The sequence below is a fragment of the Somniosus microcephalus genome, chromosome 22 (genome assembly GCF_052327205.1).
Source record: "Somniosus microcephalus isolate GS21.2 chromosome 22, FLI_Smic_1.0, whole genome shotgun sequence".
Taxonomy (NCBI): Eukaryota; Metazoa; Chordata; class Chondrichthyes; order Squaliformes; family Somniosidae; genus Somniosus; species Somniosus microcephalus.
Genome location: NC_141008.1, coordinates 59,887,369 through 59,903,424, shown reverse-complemented (window position 1 = coordinate 59,903,424; position 16,056 = coordinate 59,887,369). Strand labels below are relative to the sequence as shown.

Sequence of the window (16,056 nt, the reverse complement as noted above, 5' to 3'; positions counted from 1 at the left end):
TGACAATACAAAGATAGGAGGGAAAGCAGTGAGTGAGGAGGACATAAAAAACCTGCAAAAGGGCATAGACAGGCTAAGTGAGTGGGCAGATGCAATATAATGTTGGAAAGCGTGAGGTTATGCACTTTGGCAGAAAAAAAATCAAAGAGCAAGTTATTATCTAAATGGAGAGAAACTGCAAAGTGCTACAGTACAAAGGGATCTGGGGGTCCTGGTGCATGAAACACAAAGTTAGTATGCAGGTGATCAGGAAGGCCAATAGAATCTTGGCTTTTATTGCAAGGGGGAATGGAGTATAAAAACAGGGAAGTCTTGCTTGAGTTATACAGGGTATTGGTGAGGCCACACTTGGAATACTGCGTGCAGTTTTGGTTTCCATATTTAAGATATACTTGCTCTCGAGGTGGTTCAGAGAAGGTTCACTGTTGATTCTGGAGATGAGGGGCTTGACGTATGAGGAAATGTCGAGTAGGTTGGGACGCTACTCATTGGAGTTCAGAAGAATGAGAGGCGATCTTATCGAAACATAAGAGATTGTGAGGGGGTTTGATCAGATGGATGCGGTGAGGATGTTTCCACTGATGGGGGAGACTAGAACTAGGGGGGCATAATCTTAGTATAAGGGGCTGCCCTTTCAAAACTGAGATGAGGAGAAACTTCTACAGAGAGTAGTAAATCTATGGAATTTGCTACCGAGAGCTGTGGAAGCTGCAACATTTAATAAATTTAAAACGGAGATACAGTTTCCTAGCAGATAAGGGAATAAGAGGTTACGGGGAGAGGGCAGGGAAGTGGACACGAGTCTAGATTCAGATCAGCCATGATCCTATTGAATGGCGGAGCAGGCCTGAGGGGCCGTATGGCCTACTCCGGCTTCTTATATATCTACAGCATTTCATGGATTTCTTTAATTTGATTTAATGCCTAGTGCTAAAATTCTCACCCTCACTTCTGCCTGCCCCCAAAAGCAGACCTAGCCATCAGCTCATGGGCACTAGTCACCAATGCTCCACTTCATACAAAGTTAGCAAATACCAGAAGTGCTGAGAGATATCCTGTAAAATTCCCCCACCCCCACTGCATCTTGTGCTCCAGATTGTGAGAATGCCATTTAGTCTGACTGGAGACAGCCCAGTCTCAGAGGGAAGACATCATTCCAGAGTAGCAGCACCAATATAAAAGCCCAATTGTTCAACAGAGGTTCTGTTGAGCAGGTGCACAAGGTGGATAATAAGTGCATTTTAAAAACTTGATCCTGTACACAAAATATCACAAGTTTCTAAAATGGGCATCAATCCAACTATACCTTCCCCATCCCCTTGAAACAACAACACTACTTCAGATCATTTGCTCAAGTGTGTAAAAACCAACAATTGGGAGTGAAATTGTTCCAGCAATTTAAGTACCAACAAGAAATCCAGTTTTATATTCCTATCAACTGATGGGAAAATTGCACCCTCTAGTGTTTTAAAGCTTTACTGATGCCACTAGGAATGAAGAGTAAAAATTTACACTAATGTACAGTGCCACAAGATTCAAGAACAACCTTTGTCTAGCTGAAAAGCCATTTTGTACAAAATTCTGGTGTGAACAAATTATGCAAGACACTTAAATTGCTTCGTCTGCTAGTTTAACCATCATGTTAGTTTTGATGCCCCTCCAGCAATGTGCCACCTTCTAAAAAGGTGTAAAGGAACCAAATTCAGAGATTAAGTTCCACATTTTAAAAGTCAAGTTAATTACTGTTGGCAAGTTATGACCGAGCAGTTGTTTCAATGGTTGGCTTGTAACCAAATGGTTGCTTTCAAAGAAGGTTTTGGGGGGGGGGGGGGGGGGGGGTGGATTTAAAATTCCTTCCCATGTAATACTGCACAAAAAGTCAGAGAAAAGATTCACTTCACTTAGTTTAATAGAATTCTTCTGGTCTGCATAAATACAACAACATTTTATTACAAGTTTAGATTTATAAACCATTTCTGCAAGTATACTGGATTTTGGAACAAACAGGTTTTTCAATAAACATGACAAGTTAACATTTACATTGGAAGTCCCACCCTGGAGCCAAAGGTTAAAGTAGCCATCACACCAAGTCCCCAATTTGCAGGGACTAGCATTGGCAATTTAGGAGAGACAGTTTGATTTTTATTTTTTTTAATAACTGCTATCTCCTAAAAGAATTGGCTTTGCCAAGATATGTCCAATCACATTTGGAGACAGCACAAGTGTTCCCAAGCTCAAGGGCTCTCAACTGTCAGTGACTTTGGAATAATGATTGAACAAGTTGAGAAAGCACTTGGCAATCAAGGGGGGGGGGGGGGGGGGCGGGGGGTGTGGATTGAAGGGAAAGGGTCCAGAGTGTTGAAACTTGATTTAAAGTACAGGTCCATGTTGTATGAAGAATGTATACAAACAAGTAGTCAGTTTTACCTTGAAACGCTGTTGGGGTCCATTATAGATGCAGTCCACACTGAAAGGTGCACCAAGCAGCAATTATAAACTGTATGATATAGCTAGGGGCTTAATGACAATTACATTTTTTGCACACATTAGAATACAATGTATAATGAGACTTCAGAATTCACCATGTTGAACAGAACTCAAGACATGTGCATTTTTTGCCAGTTCCAGCATAGAACTAGTCCACAGATCAAGGCCAATGCAAGGGCGATCACAGCTGCTGTAAGTAGGATGCCATCAGCTACATTTCCTGTAAACAGAGGTTTAAAGTTTAGTGAGACTGACACTTCATACCAATGGTTACATGAACTATCCTCCCCATTCTACTGCTACAGTTCCAGGTGGCTTATACCAATAACCTTAATCTCACCCCATTAATACACCAGTGCCCAATGAATGTTTTGAAACAGGTTCTCCACTACACCCCAACCCACGATAGCCTCAAAATCCCATTTGATATCAATGCCTCCTTCAGAATTGGAGAATTCCCAATATGGTTAATACATCTTTCCAAGGTTCTGATTAACAGTTCACCACACACTTCTCAATCAGGTTAGGTGCACCAGATTTAGACCAGCAACTCTAGAAAGCACAACTGCTAGTTCCTTGTAACCCATGCTCTTCAATCTGAAGCCAGATATCATGACAAGGAATGGTCATGTTGACTTGCATCAAGTTATTATCCTATAGCAAAGGCATTAAGCCAACACTGCAATACCATAATCTAGCATGATCCATTTGGTCTACCAAACTTACTATAGCCATGAGGCAAATCCAGTTAGGAGCACAGCAGAATACCAAGTGTTACCTTCATTCTGGGCTCTTGCCAAGTGAAGCTCTTTTGGTACCCATTTGCCTATTGTCCAAAGGGATGTAATTTAACCTGGCTAACAAAAGTAAATGAAATACAAGTAACATTTCCCTAGTGCCAAAGATTGGTTTGTACCTTTTGATAAAGTCCCACATAGGAGACTGGTCAGGAAGGCAAGAGCCCATGGGATCCAGGGTGCCTTGGCACATTGGATCCAAAACTGGCTTAGTGGCAGAAGGTGATGGTGGAAGGTTGTTTGTGACTGAAAGCCTGTGTCCAGTGGGGTACCGCAGGGATCAGTGCTGGGTCCCTTGCTGTTTGTGGTCTACATTAATGATTTAGATGTGAATGTAAAAGGTATGATCAGTAAGTTCGCAGATGACACAAAAATTGGTGGGGTGGTAAATAGCGAGGCGGGAAGCCTCAGGCTACAGGACGATATAGGTGGGTTGGTCAGATGGGTGGAAGAGTAGCAAATGGGATTTAACTCTGAAAAGTGTGAGGTGATGCATTTTGGATGGACTAACAAGGCAAGGGAATACACAATGAATGTTAAGACCCTAGGAAAGAGAGGATTAGAGGGACCTTGGTGTGCATGTACATAGATCCCTGAAGGCAGCAGGACAGGTGGATAAGGTGGTTAAAAAGGCATATGGGATACTTGCCTTCATTAGCCAAGGCATAGATCATAAGAGCAGGGAGGTTATGATGGAGCTGTACAAAATGCTGGTAAGGCCACAGCTGGAATACTGTGTGCAGTTCTGGTCACCACAGTATAGGAAGGATGTGATTGCTTTGGAGAGGGTGCAGAGGAGATTTACCAGGATGTTACCTGGGCTGGAGCGCTTCAGCTATGAAGACTGGACAGGCTGGGGTTGTTTTCCTTGGAGCAGAGAAGGCTGAGGGGGGACCTGATTGAGGTATACAAAATTATGAGGGGCATAGATAGGAACTTCTCCCCTTAGTAGAGGGGTCAATAACAAGGGGGCATAGATTCAAGGCAAGGGGCAGGAGGTTTAGAGGGGATTTGAGGAAAAACTTTTTCACCCAGAGGGTGGTTGGAATCTGGAACTCACTGCCTGAAAAGGGTGGTCGAGGCAGGAACCCTCAACATTCAAGAAGCATTTGGATGAGCACTTGAAACACCATAGCATACAAGGCTATGGAGCAAATGCTGGAAAATGGGATTAGATTAGACAGGGCTTGATGGCCAGCGCAAACACGATGGGCTGAAGGGCCTCTTTCTGTGCTGTATAACTGATTTAGAGCAGGAGTTAACTTACTTAATGTTCAATTTATTCCACGTGTTAGTGAACCGGAAGCAGTTTGGGGGGGGGGGGGGGGGGGGCACTGCAGTGACTACACCCATTGTCACACTAGAAGGCATTTTGCAAGGACTGGCATTTCCACTATAAAAGAAATAGAAGGGAGCGGTAGTGGAGTACTTACAAGGAGCAGGAAACAATGCTGGGGTAGAAATGAGACCACAAGGGCCTGAATGGCAGTATCCCAGATTAGCCAATAGTTAGGGCAGATTTTGCAAAATCTGCAAGACTAGACAGGCTTATTCAATTTGCAACATCAATAAGAGGTCTGCAGGGCCTGTTCATCCAATTTTGCAAATTTACAAGTGAGCCCTTCAAAAAGCAGTTATCTATCTGCCAGTTCAGTCTTCACAATTATTACTCAGGATTATATTGCTGACATGTGTTTAGGAATAGGCATGCAATACACTTCATACCATTTGCCTGGGAAGACTCAGCAACACTATCTTCAAGAGAGAACATTATTGGCTTCTTCAGTGTTACCAGTCCTTGGTGTTGGGCTTCAATTGGAGAGAGAAAGCCTGAATTTCTGGAGATTCCTGGCAACAGGAGAAAGTGTTAGTGCGATTATACATTAGTCAGTCATCTACAACCCACTTGAAGCCTGAAATTTGCAATCATTTAAGCCTTTCCTGGTCACAAACAGTTGGTTTTCTAGTGTGAGCAAACAATGAGACTCATTGGCAGCCTGCTATTGTATTTCAGCTTCACAGGTGTGGAACACTGCTGAAAGATTCCTGCAGACTGCACAGTGCAGGTTCATGCAACTTTCCCAAAATTTGAGCTGCATGAGAGAATCAAGGCAGCAAATATGAGATGGAGAATCAGATTTAATACACAATTATTGGCCTTCCTACAATAGCTGTAGAAAAATCATGGCGGCTGAAAGATGGGCAGCATGAAATATTTGAAGTCTCAGGTGCTTCTTACTTTTTCCAGCATCACAAGTTGTGCTACACTTTTCCATTTCAGACAGAAGGCACACAGCTGCACTACAATGAAAGTAGACCTACAAGAGAGAAAAGTTAGTCTTGAGCAAGTCAGTAAGAACATAAGAAATAAGAGCAGGAGTAGATCACACAGCCACTCAAGCCTGCTCTGCTATTCAGTAAGATCATGCCTGATCTTAAGGTTTTAATACAAGTGTGAAAAAGGTCTAACCTCTCCAGTCAAGAGGACTTCAACTTTTCGGCCCCAAAACCGAAAGGTCTTCACTTCAAACCGTTTGTGATGTGTTGGAAACTGCAAGCTGGAAGTGGCATCAACTGCATGCAACTGGGTTAAGTAGTTGTCCTTATAATATGGGCACCTAGGACAAAAAAACCACAAAGGCTTCGTTGTGAAGGTGTTCATCCTGGAGGGTTCAGAATGCTTACTTGCCTTCCAGTTTAGCACCTGTGAAAATCATTCTTACTACTGGAGGGGCAAGTACAAAAGGAGAGGAGAAATAAAAAAGTTCCTTTCACATCAAGTCAGTACTTTTGAAATTTAGTCATAGTTAACATGGGGAAACAGCCAATTTGCACACAGCAAAGGTCTCCCAAAAAAGCAATGAGGCAAGATAAGAGACCAAACCATCTACAAGATGCACTGCAGCAACTTCCCAAGGCTTCTTCGGCAGCACCTCCCAAACCCACGACCTCTTCCACCTAGAAGGACAAGGGCAGCAGGCGCATGGGAACACCACCACCTCCAAGTTTCACACCATCCTGATTTGGAAATATATCGCTGATCCTTCATAGTCACTGGGTCAAAATCCTGGAACTCCCTGCCCAACAGCACTGTGGGAGTACCTTCACCACATGGACTGCAGCGGTTCACCAGCACTGAGGGCAACTAGGGATGGGCAATAAATGCTGGCCTTGCCAGTGATGCCCACATCCCATAAGTGAATAAAGATTCGTGTTGCTGCTCGAGGGATAAATGTTGGCCAAGACAAAGAACTCCCTGCTCTCGGAATGGTGCCAAGAAATCTTCCCACACCCAAGAGGGTAGATGGGTCTCAGTACATCTATCTGAAAGATTAGCGTGCAACACTTAGTTCTGCACTGATGTCAGCTTAAATCACACGCTTAGGTCTTGGTATCTTGCCTCTGGGCAAGTCCCAAGTCTGACAGTAGGGAATACTATAAACTGGGGGAAGAAAGAAAACCTTGAAGCTAAAAAAAGTGAACTAGATCTTGGTCTTAAATACGCAATAGCTTCAAGTTTTAGTTACATGATTCAGACATTCTAAACAATTATAGCAACCCTCGTAATGAAAGGGGAAATTAAGGCCAAGAAAAACAAAGCAAGTTTCAATGCTATAGTCACATTCGAGCCATGAACCTGGCTACAAAAGCAAATATTGAAATATCGATTGGGAAATAAATTCTGCCTTTGCCACAAGCCTCAGCTGAAGGAGTTTTAATACAAGTATAAGAAAAGGGAAGTGTGGAAGTATACTTGCCCTTTCACAAGAATGCTCCACTGTATGCCATGATGAGGGTCTGGTGTTTGGGTTGCCCAGCAGTCACTCAGCACTAGTGCAATGTTGGCATCCACTCGGTGGAGAAGGCGTACTTCTGCATACACTGGCTCCCTAAGAAATTTTACTATTGGGTAGTCTTCATCAGCATACCAAGTACTGTATGACTCCTCTGTGGAAATAAACTAGATCAGCAAAATGTACAGGCCTAGTATTCTTCCAACTCACATTCAAAGTTTGTATTACCTTTTGCAATCCTCATTTCCATTTGGAGGACACCATCCTGCACGACAAAAGGCAGAGGCGAAGGAGTGTTCACCACCAGCGTCAAAGGGATCTTCCTACTGCCAGTTAAATGGCATGTCACGTGCAACCTATAAGCAATAGCATTAAAGGCTGCTCATGTAGAAAGCATCAGCAAAACTACCAGAAATGAATGAGCCAAAAAATAGTGCCAATCATAGGTGTAATACAGACCTCCCAAGCTTAACATGAAAAGTGATATGAATCAAGCTTTGCATCAGGGTGGAGGTTAGTTTGGGGGGGGGGGGGGGGGGGGGGGGGGTGGGGGGGTGTAAGGAGAACTGGTGCAAGAAAAAAAGCCATTACTAATGGGGCCAGGTTTAATCTCACCCCCTGCCTATTTCACTCTCTCCATTACCACAGAAGAAACAGATTTAAACTAGAGCTCAATTAAGGAAGGGCTGGACAACTTTACCAATGTGACATGAGAATGATGTTAAGTTAGAATGTTGATAAACATGTGGAATACCCAAGGCGGCAGTGGTGGTCAGTCTCAGTGCAACTACACATTTACATACAGACAAGTCCATTGAGGGGAGCAACAGATAAAGCAAGGGAAGAACTCCAGTGACCTTTGGCACCAGCCTGATGGATGAAAGACTGTTTCCATTATTGCATTGCAGTCCCATGTTCTCAAGTAATTGGGACACAAGGTTTTTTTTGGGGGGGGGGGGGGGGGGAAGAATGGTAGTGCACGTATGGCTTTGGATTCCATATATGGGCAGTTTTTTGGGGCTTGAGGTTGGCCATAGGCTCTTTCTCCTCTTGGATAGTGAGCACATTGATGGGTCTGGTCTTGCCAACCTTTTCAGTTTTAACCTCCCATGATCTAATTAGCTGCCACAAGTGCAATTTTTTTAATTGGAAAGCTTGGCTTTGGTCCATTGCAATAGTTGCCACCATGACCCAGTGCAGGATTCAGAAGCTTACTTGAAAGTACTGTCTCTGGTTATAGAGCCACGAGGTCCTTTGCGGATGTTCCTTTTTGCCATTACATCCACTCCATAAGTGATGTTTACTCCATCAATCTATATTAAAAAATAACACAACTTGAGAGTTTGAGGAGTTTGTGAGCTCCCACTCACTGCAAAAACACCAAACAAAAAACCTTACCGTTAGAGTGGTCCCACATGAACTTAAAGGAAATCTGAAGACTACAATTTCAGCCGTCCTGGCTACAGGGACACATTCGGAACTCTCATTATTCACCAAGGAGACAGAGTCAAGATTGAGTGGGGGGATTGTTGCCACCCTGGGGACTACAATGGTAAATAGCCCATTGCTTGTGCAGTCAATATAAGCTGGGGGAAGAAAAAGGGTCATATGCAATTAGCAAACTTCGTTTGCCACAAAAAAGGTTTACTACAGCACTTATCTGAAGGGACCAGTTGTCTAGCATTGGATTTAAATTAGAACTTGCAAATTATATTAAATTGGAGAAGCAAGAAACATCAAATTTAGACTACTTTACAACAGGCCTCAAAAGCTTTCTGCATGCACGTCAGCCAATTACAAAGCTGCCACAGACCTGTGCCAACAGCACTTGAAAGTTGCCACTTGGTAGTAAAGAACAAGGCTGACATATGTACAAGCACCAACATATTACTGAAGTCAGATATGGGACAAATTGTATGTTAGTAAGGCTCTCCCATTCATAGCCTTTTCCATAACATGAATTTAAATAAAACCAACCAGTTTTTCCATAAAAGCAAGGGGTCTGCACATTGACTGGATCATAGCAGCATCCTTTGGCACCACATGCCAGCTCACCAAGTGTGGCATTTCCACATCTTACACGGTCCTTGGCACCAACATCACAAATTTTGGCTTTGTCTGTAACAGGTAGAGGTTACAATGAATACCAAGTGGTGAACTGCAATTTAAAGAATCAAAGAAGTCAGCACAAGACACCTAGGGTTGCATTCCAATCAGGTGCACATCCAGAAATTACTGCCCATTAAAGATTTGATATTAATCCAAAGTCAACATCTATTCAATTTTGCAAGATCATCATGTTACAGGCTCTAGATCAAGTTTGCAATGTCCTATCTTGTCCATAAACTTGAAAATATAAACATAGGTAATTTACTAGTACTTTAAGCAATAAACTTCAGATGCAAATTAGGATTACCCACACTACATATTTATTGATTAGGTTTTACATTAAAGCAAATCACTTTTGTTCTACCATTTAAAAAAAAAAAAAATTCCACTAACTTGATTGAGTTGTTTGATAAGGTAAGAGGGTGGATGAGGGCAGAGCAGTTGATGTATATGGACTTCAACAAGGTGTTTGATAAAGTACCACATACTAGGCTAGTTAGCAAAATGGAAGCCCATGGGATATAAAATTGGCTAAGGGGTAGAAGACAGTTGTGGTGAATGGCCGTTTCCCCAGACTGGAGGTATACTGTGGTATTCTAAAGTTCAGTACTAGGACCACTGCTGCTTTTGATGGTCTTGTGGGTAAAGGGCACAATTTTGATACTTGCAGATTACACAACTTGGAAGTTTAATAAACAGCGAGGAAGATAGCAAGACTTCAAGACAGACTTGTGGAATGGGCAGACACATGCAAATGAAATTTAATGCAGAGAAGAGACCACACACTAAAAACCATGGGAAATCTTTGAAGGCAGCAGGACAAGTTAACAAAGCAGTTTATAAAGTATATTGGACCCTGGGCTTTATAAAGAGGCATAGAGCACAAAAGCCAGGAAGTTATGCTAAACCTATATAAAACACTAGTTCAGCCCCAGCTAGAGTATTGTCCATTTCTAGGCACCACACTACAGGAAATGTGAAGGCTTGAGGGTACAGAAAAGAGCAACTAGAATCGTTCCAGGGATGAGGGATTACAGTTATAAGGACAGACTGGAGAAGCTGAGGGTTGCTCTCTTTGGAGCAGAGATGGCAACGAAGATTTGGCAGGTGTTTAAAATCATGAAGGGTTTAGATAGTACTGTTTCCAATGGCTGAAGAGTTGATAACAAGAGCGCAGCACAGAAGGTGATTGGCAAGAGAACTAGAGGTGACATGAGGAACAGTTCTCTTAAAAAATGGTTAGGATTTGGAATGCACTGCCCAATAGGAGTGGTAGATATAGATTCAATAGTAGCTTCAAAAAGGGAATGGGCTAGATATGAAGCAGGGGAGTGGGAACTAACTGGATTGCTAAGAGCCAACAGACTCAATGGGCTGAATGGCCTCTTGCGCTGTACTATGAACACTAGACACTACGCAAACTAACATCTTTAAAACTAGTTGGCCTTTCTGGAGAATGATTCTCCACCTGCATTTCTACAAGCAGTCAGACTGGGACCTGCATGGGAGAAATAGCACTCTTACTGCACTAGGAAATTCCAGGGTGCTTTCCAGCCTTACTTTTAAAGCACTTGGGTGCATAAACATGCAAGAATTAGATGCTGGCAAATATTTCTTCCCAGGTGGAGAGATTTAAAGAATTATACTACCTGGAACATTAAATTGCATTTCAAAGCCAACCTTCACCTGTCACCAATACAATTTCCACCACTATTAGTGGTGCAAGAGGAAACATCAAGTGGCTTTCACACTTCAAGCCTTCTGGTCCAGCCCTACTAGCAAACTGGCACCAGCTTAGTTGTTGACATGCATATCATACCTCCATTAAGACTATGATCCACTGGAATGATTACTGGTGTTGCATTAACTGGCTTCAGTCCTGCTGGGATGGTTCCAAGTGTTGCATTAACTGGCTTCAGTCCAGCTGGTGTTGCATTAACTGGCTTCAATCCTGCTGGGATGGTTACTGGTGTTGCATTAACTGGCTTCAATCCTGCTGGGATGGTTCCAAGTGTTGCATTAACTGGCTTCAATCCTGCTGGTGTTGCATTAACTGGCTTCAATCCTGCTGGGATGGTTACTGGTGTTGCATTAACTGGCTTCAATCCTGCTGGGATGGTTCCAAGTGTTGCATTAACTGGCTTCAGTCTGGCTGGGATGGTTCCAAGTGTTGCATTAACTGGCTTCAATCCTGCTGGTGTTGCATTAACTGGCTTCAATCCTGCTGGGAGGGTTACTGGTGTTGCATTAACTGGCTTCAACCCTGCTGGGATGGTGCCTCGTGTTGCATTAACTGGCTTCAATCCTGCTGGGATGGTTCCAAGTGTTGCATTAACTGGCTTCAATCCTGCTGGTGTTGCATTAACTGGCTTCAATCCTGCTGGGATGGTTACTGGTGTTGCATTAACTGGCTTCAACCCTGCTGGGATGGTGCCTCGTGTTGCATTAACTGGCTTCAATCCTGCTGGGATGGTTCCAAGTGTTGCATTAACTGGCTTCAATCCTGCTGGGATGGTTCCAAGTGTTGCATTAACTGGCTTCAATCCTGCTGGTGTTGCATTAACTGGCTTCAATCCTGCTGGGATGGTTACTGGTGTTGCATTAACTGGCTTCAACCCTGCTGGGATGGTGCCTCGTGTTGCATTAACTGGCTTCAATCCTGCTGGGATGGTTCCAAGTGTTGCATTAACTGGCTTCAATCCTGCTGGTGTTGCATTAACTGGCTTCAACCCTGCTGGGATGGTTACTGGTGTTGCATTAACTGGCTTCAATCCTGCTGGGATGGTGCCTCGTGTTGCATTAACTGGCTTCAATCCTGCTGGGATGGTTCCAAGTGTTGCATTAACTGGCTTCAATCCTGCTGGTGTTGCATTAACTGGCTTCAATCCTGCTGGGAGGGTTACTGGTGTTGCATTAACTGGCTTCAATCCTGCTGGGATGGTTCCAAGTGTTGCATTAACTGGCTTCAATCCTGCTGGTGTTGCATTAACTGGCTTCAATCCTGCTGGGATGGTTACTGGTGTTGCATCAACTGGCTTCAATCCTGCTGGGATGGTGCCTCGTGTTGCATTAACTGGCTTCAATCCTGCTGGGATGGTTCCAAGTGTTGCATTAACTGGCTTCAGTCTGGCTGGGATGGTTACTGGTGTTGCATTAACTGGCTTCAATCCTGCTGGGATGGTGCCTGGTGTTGCATTAACTGGCTTCAGTCTGGCTGGGATGGTTACTGGTGTTGCATTAACTGGCTTCAATCTGGCTGGGATGGTGCCTGGTGTTGCATTAACTGGCTTCTGATCCAAGTGAATGTATCCTATTGTGTGGCTCAACATTGTTGAAGAGTCATCTGTTGAAATTAAACAGACTGTTACAAAAAGGAGCAAGAGTAGATTTAGAAAACAGCAATATAGCAGAAACATGGGTGGGGAAAGAGAAGACATGTGGGTGCAAGGCTTTCAAATGCACATGGAATTTAACAGTGCAGTTGCAAAGGTCAGAGTTCGAGGAGGGCATTTCTGAACTAGAGATTTATTGGCAGAGGAAAGGAGTACCAGCACTTACATGCAACAAGGACTTTCCAAAGCACCCTACAATTAGTGGGTTTATTTTGTAGTCACTTGTGCACATCTTGACAGCCAAGTTATGCACAGTAAGGTCAAACAGTAACTGAATAACTAAATATTTATGGTCTTACTGGATTGCAGAATGCTGGCCAGAAGATCTGGAGAACTGAAATGCCTTTTAAGTAGGGCCACAGGGTCTCGTACAGTCAAGACTGCTTCATTTAATATCACATTGGACTATCAGCACCTCCAACAGTGCAGATTGCATACTGGAGTCCATATTGGGGAAATGACAAATCAGATCCATTAAAAAACCATGCATTACCAACTGGGTAAGCAGCAACTGATCCAGGACACTGAAATTTCAAATCAATAGGATTTGACCACTGCAGGGCAGCAGATTGGTCAACTTACTGTCCTGGAGGAAAGTGGCTTTTGTTGCAAATTAAATAAAAGCCCAAGTGTTTAAGACATACCAGTCACTTGAGCCGATGGCAGTGTACAGTTTACAGGAATGCGCTCTATAACAATGATCCTTTTAGATGCATCAATTCCATCAATTCTCAATTCCATGCTTACTGTTGTATTCTAGAGGGGAGGAACAGCAATAGCATCCAATAAATTGATAGCAAGCAAGCTTAATACAGTAGAACATTCCACCAAGATACAGCAGCAAAAAAAATTACACCAATCCAGCAGAGGAATATTTCTACCCATCGCCAACCCATGCAAGGACAGTTAAGTGACAATTAGCAATATTATTTGACAGAAACAAAGTCTACACTTACCATTAAATGAACATAGCATCCATTGTATGGAGTACTGAAAAGCAGTGACCCATCCAACTGTGGAAGAGTTGTAAATTTACAGCTGCTGGGCAATGAACGCAAATCTCTTGGTATACCATAGTTATCTGTTCAACAAAAAGCAGTTTATTGTATGGTCACTTACAGCCACTGCAACAGTTAAAAAAAAGGGGGGGGAAAACCCAAGTGTTATCAAAACACTCAATTTAGATATTAACAGCACATAATTAACCACCCAGTAGAAATAGCTACAAGAGCAAGACACGTCAGCCCATCTCCCAACTCTGATCTTGTGGCAAGTAGTTTCTACACCAAGCACACATGGCCTATGAACCAATTATACATGGAAGAAGTGAGGTGGCTGGGATAGTGTACCCCACCATTATCCACCCATCCTTGTACCATTGATCTATAGTTAATAGTACAGGCTGCCCACCAACTTCAAAAATAGACTATTTTAGGCTAAAGCTAAAAAGTTATCCATTGCAGAACACATTTGTACAGAAGCCAAAGTAATACCACCCTTAACTTCCACATATCTTTAAAGTGGTCATCAAAACAACAATTCTCAAATCAACTAGTGTATGCCTTTAATTGATCCATAAAGATGGCAGAGTTGACCCAGTGTCATCAACAGAGAAACAAATTTGCTCAGGCCCTAAAGGATGCACATTCAATTAAAGAACTGAAACAAAGTTAGATTCAAACAGAATCAAAAAAAAAGGAAACTTGTAAAGCTAGTAAGTGTGTGTCTCAGACTCTATTCCCATGACTTTGGTCATGTGATGTGCTTCAGGCCTTCCATGTTCCCTCTTCAGGAGGGACCCAAGCAAGGACAAGACTGTGGGCAAGGCAGGCAGGCAGGCAGCCCGAGCAACCCTCCCAGTTGATGACCTACAACACCAGCATAGCTGAGGGAATTAGAGACATGGTGTAATGTCACACTTGCATATTCCAACCTTGCACAAGTTGGCCACATTTGTCTGTACGCCACCACTTCAAAAGCAATCCAGTCACAAGTGCTTTGGCACATTCAGGCAACACAATAAAGGCACTATATAAAAAGTGTTGATCCTTTAAATAAGCTCTAGGTATAGAATGTTTGATTTTTTAATATAAAAAAAGGGGCAAGGAGATGCTCACATCCACATTGATCAGATAAAGGCAACACCTGCATTACTCAACTGGTATCAGTGGTAGAGCTAATGACATGCCCAATGGCTTATATTCTTCAATACCCATCAGACAGACACAGATCTGTCCTTCAGGAGAATCCAATTTGGTCAGGTATACAAGAACTAAATGGATATTGAATCTCCTAGCCAGAGAACCTTTATATAAACCTGCAATTTTATTGCTTCAGACAGAAATTCTATATTTATAGAAAAACCATTCCACCCCCCCCCCCAATAAAGATAACATTTCAAATTGCCATACTTAGCCTAGCTAAGACTTGAGAATAGAAATCACAATAGGACATCAGGTTAGCAAGTTCCATTTTATATAGTGCCTCTGGGAGAATTCTCCCAATGCCCTGGCCAATATTTATCCCTCAACCGTCACAAAAAAAAACTAGTCTTTTACCTCATCATTTGAGAGACTTCATTGTGCTTAAATTGGCTGCCACATTCCCTTACATTAAGTGACCACTCAAAATTACGTTGTGAAAGGCACTACATAAAAAAGATATTTTTCTTTCTATAGGCCAACGTTTGAAGTCACTTCATAGACAAAAACCCCATCAGAGGAAGGTGATCAAAAGTATGCTCAACAAAGTAGATTGAGGCTTTCGAACATTGGGCAAGTACACCAAATTTATGGCAAGAATGAGGGGCCAAAACAGTTGACGGTCAAGCCAGCAGAGGAACTGGAGAGAGATAGAAAGCTTTGCTTCAGCGAGGAATATCACTGACTGATAGCTTGACTATAGCAAGCAGCATGGGCAGCTATTTGGAAGATATTCTAGAGTAGGGATCACACCAATAGAATTGGACCACCATCTGTGATGAGGTTTTACAAGAGATTCCGTGTTAAGTTACCATCCTGGAAAGGAGTGACTTTTCCCCCTCACTGAGATAAAACCTCTCCCGATGTAGATACAACATCCTTGTTCAAAGGGGACGGAAACAGGTATAGTTGGAGGGAAATACAACTGAAGTTTGGTTTGGTTTGGTTACAAGTAACTTAGACTACTTGGAGCAAGAGGAATAGAGATTGTGCCAAACCGCCCTTATTATTTGAACCTTTCACGGCTCATGACTTACCCACGATTGAAAGCCGAATGAACATCCCCTGAAACGAATCATTGCGAATTCGCACCACGACCCCCAACGGCGCGCAAGTAATCTCCTCGGGATAGTCAACGTATTGCACCGCTACAGGGCTTCGAAATCGGGGGGATGAGCCCAGAGCCCGCACCCTTAAGCAGCTACCCCAGAGAAACAAAAATATCATCAATAGCCCCATCTCGAACTGCTAGTGTACCCTCAGCCAGCACCAGAGT

At 43.0% G+C, this 16,056-nt stretch overlaps 1 protein-coding gene across 1 annotated transcript; it reads right to left on the bottom strand.

Moving 5' to 3' along the window:
* Nucleotides 1-1,891: 1,891 nt before the first annotated feature.
* On the bottom strand, nt 1,892-16,056 carry LOC147102434 (uncharacterized). Its single transcript, XM_085964872.1, has 13 exons — nt 15,818-16,056; nt 13,536-13,660; nt 13,224-13,335; nt 11,007-12,530; nt 9,056-9,196; nt 8,477-8,664; nt 8,294-8,391; nt 7,307-7,434; nt 7,043-7,232; nt 5,755-5,902; nt 5,524-5,602; nt 5,010-5,132; nt 1,892-2,707 (listed from the first exon to the last, which is right to left on the bottom strand). The coding sequence occupies exons 1-13, from the start codon at nt 16,017-16,019 to the stop codon at nt 2,598-2,600; spliced, it is 3,168 nt and encodes a 1,055-aa protein (XP_085820998.1). The 5' UTR covers nt 16,020-16,056; the 3' UTR covers nt 1,892-2,597.

Coding starts and splice junctions, on each gene's coding strand:
- LOC147102434 (XM_085964872.1), bottom strand. CDS start 16,019: ATGGGGCTATTGATGATATTTTTGTTTCTCTGGGGTAGCTGCTTAAGG. Junction 9,197..11,006: donor GGATCATAGTCTTAATGGAG/GTATGATATGCA, acceptor TACCTGTTACAG/ACAAAGCCAAAATTTGTGAT. Junction 5,903..7,042: donor TGGAGCATTCTTGTGAAAGG/GCAAGTATACTT, acceptor TTTTTGTCCTAG/GTGCCCATATTATAAGGACA.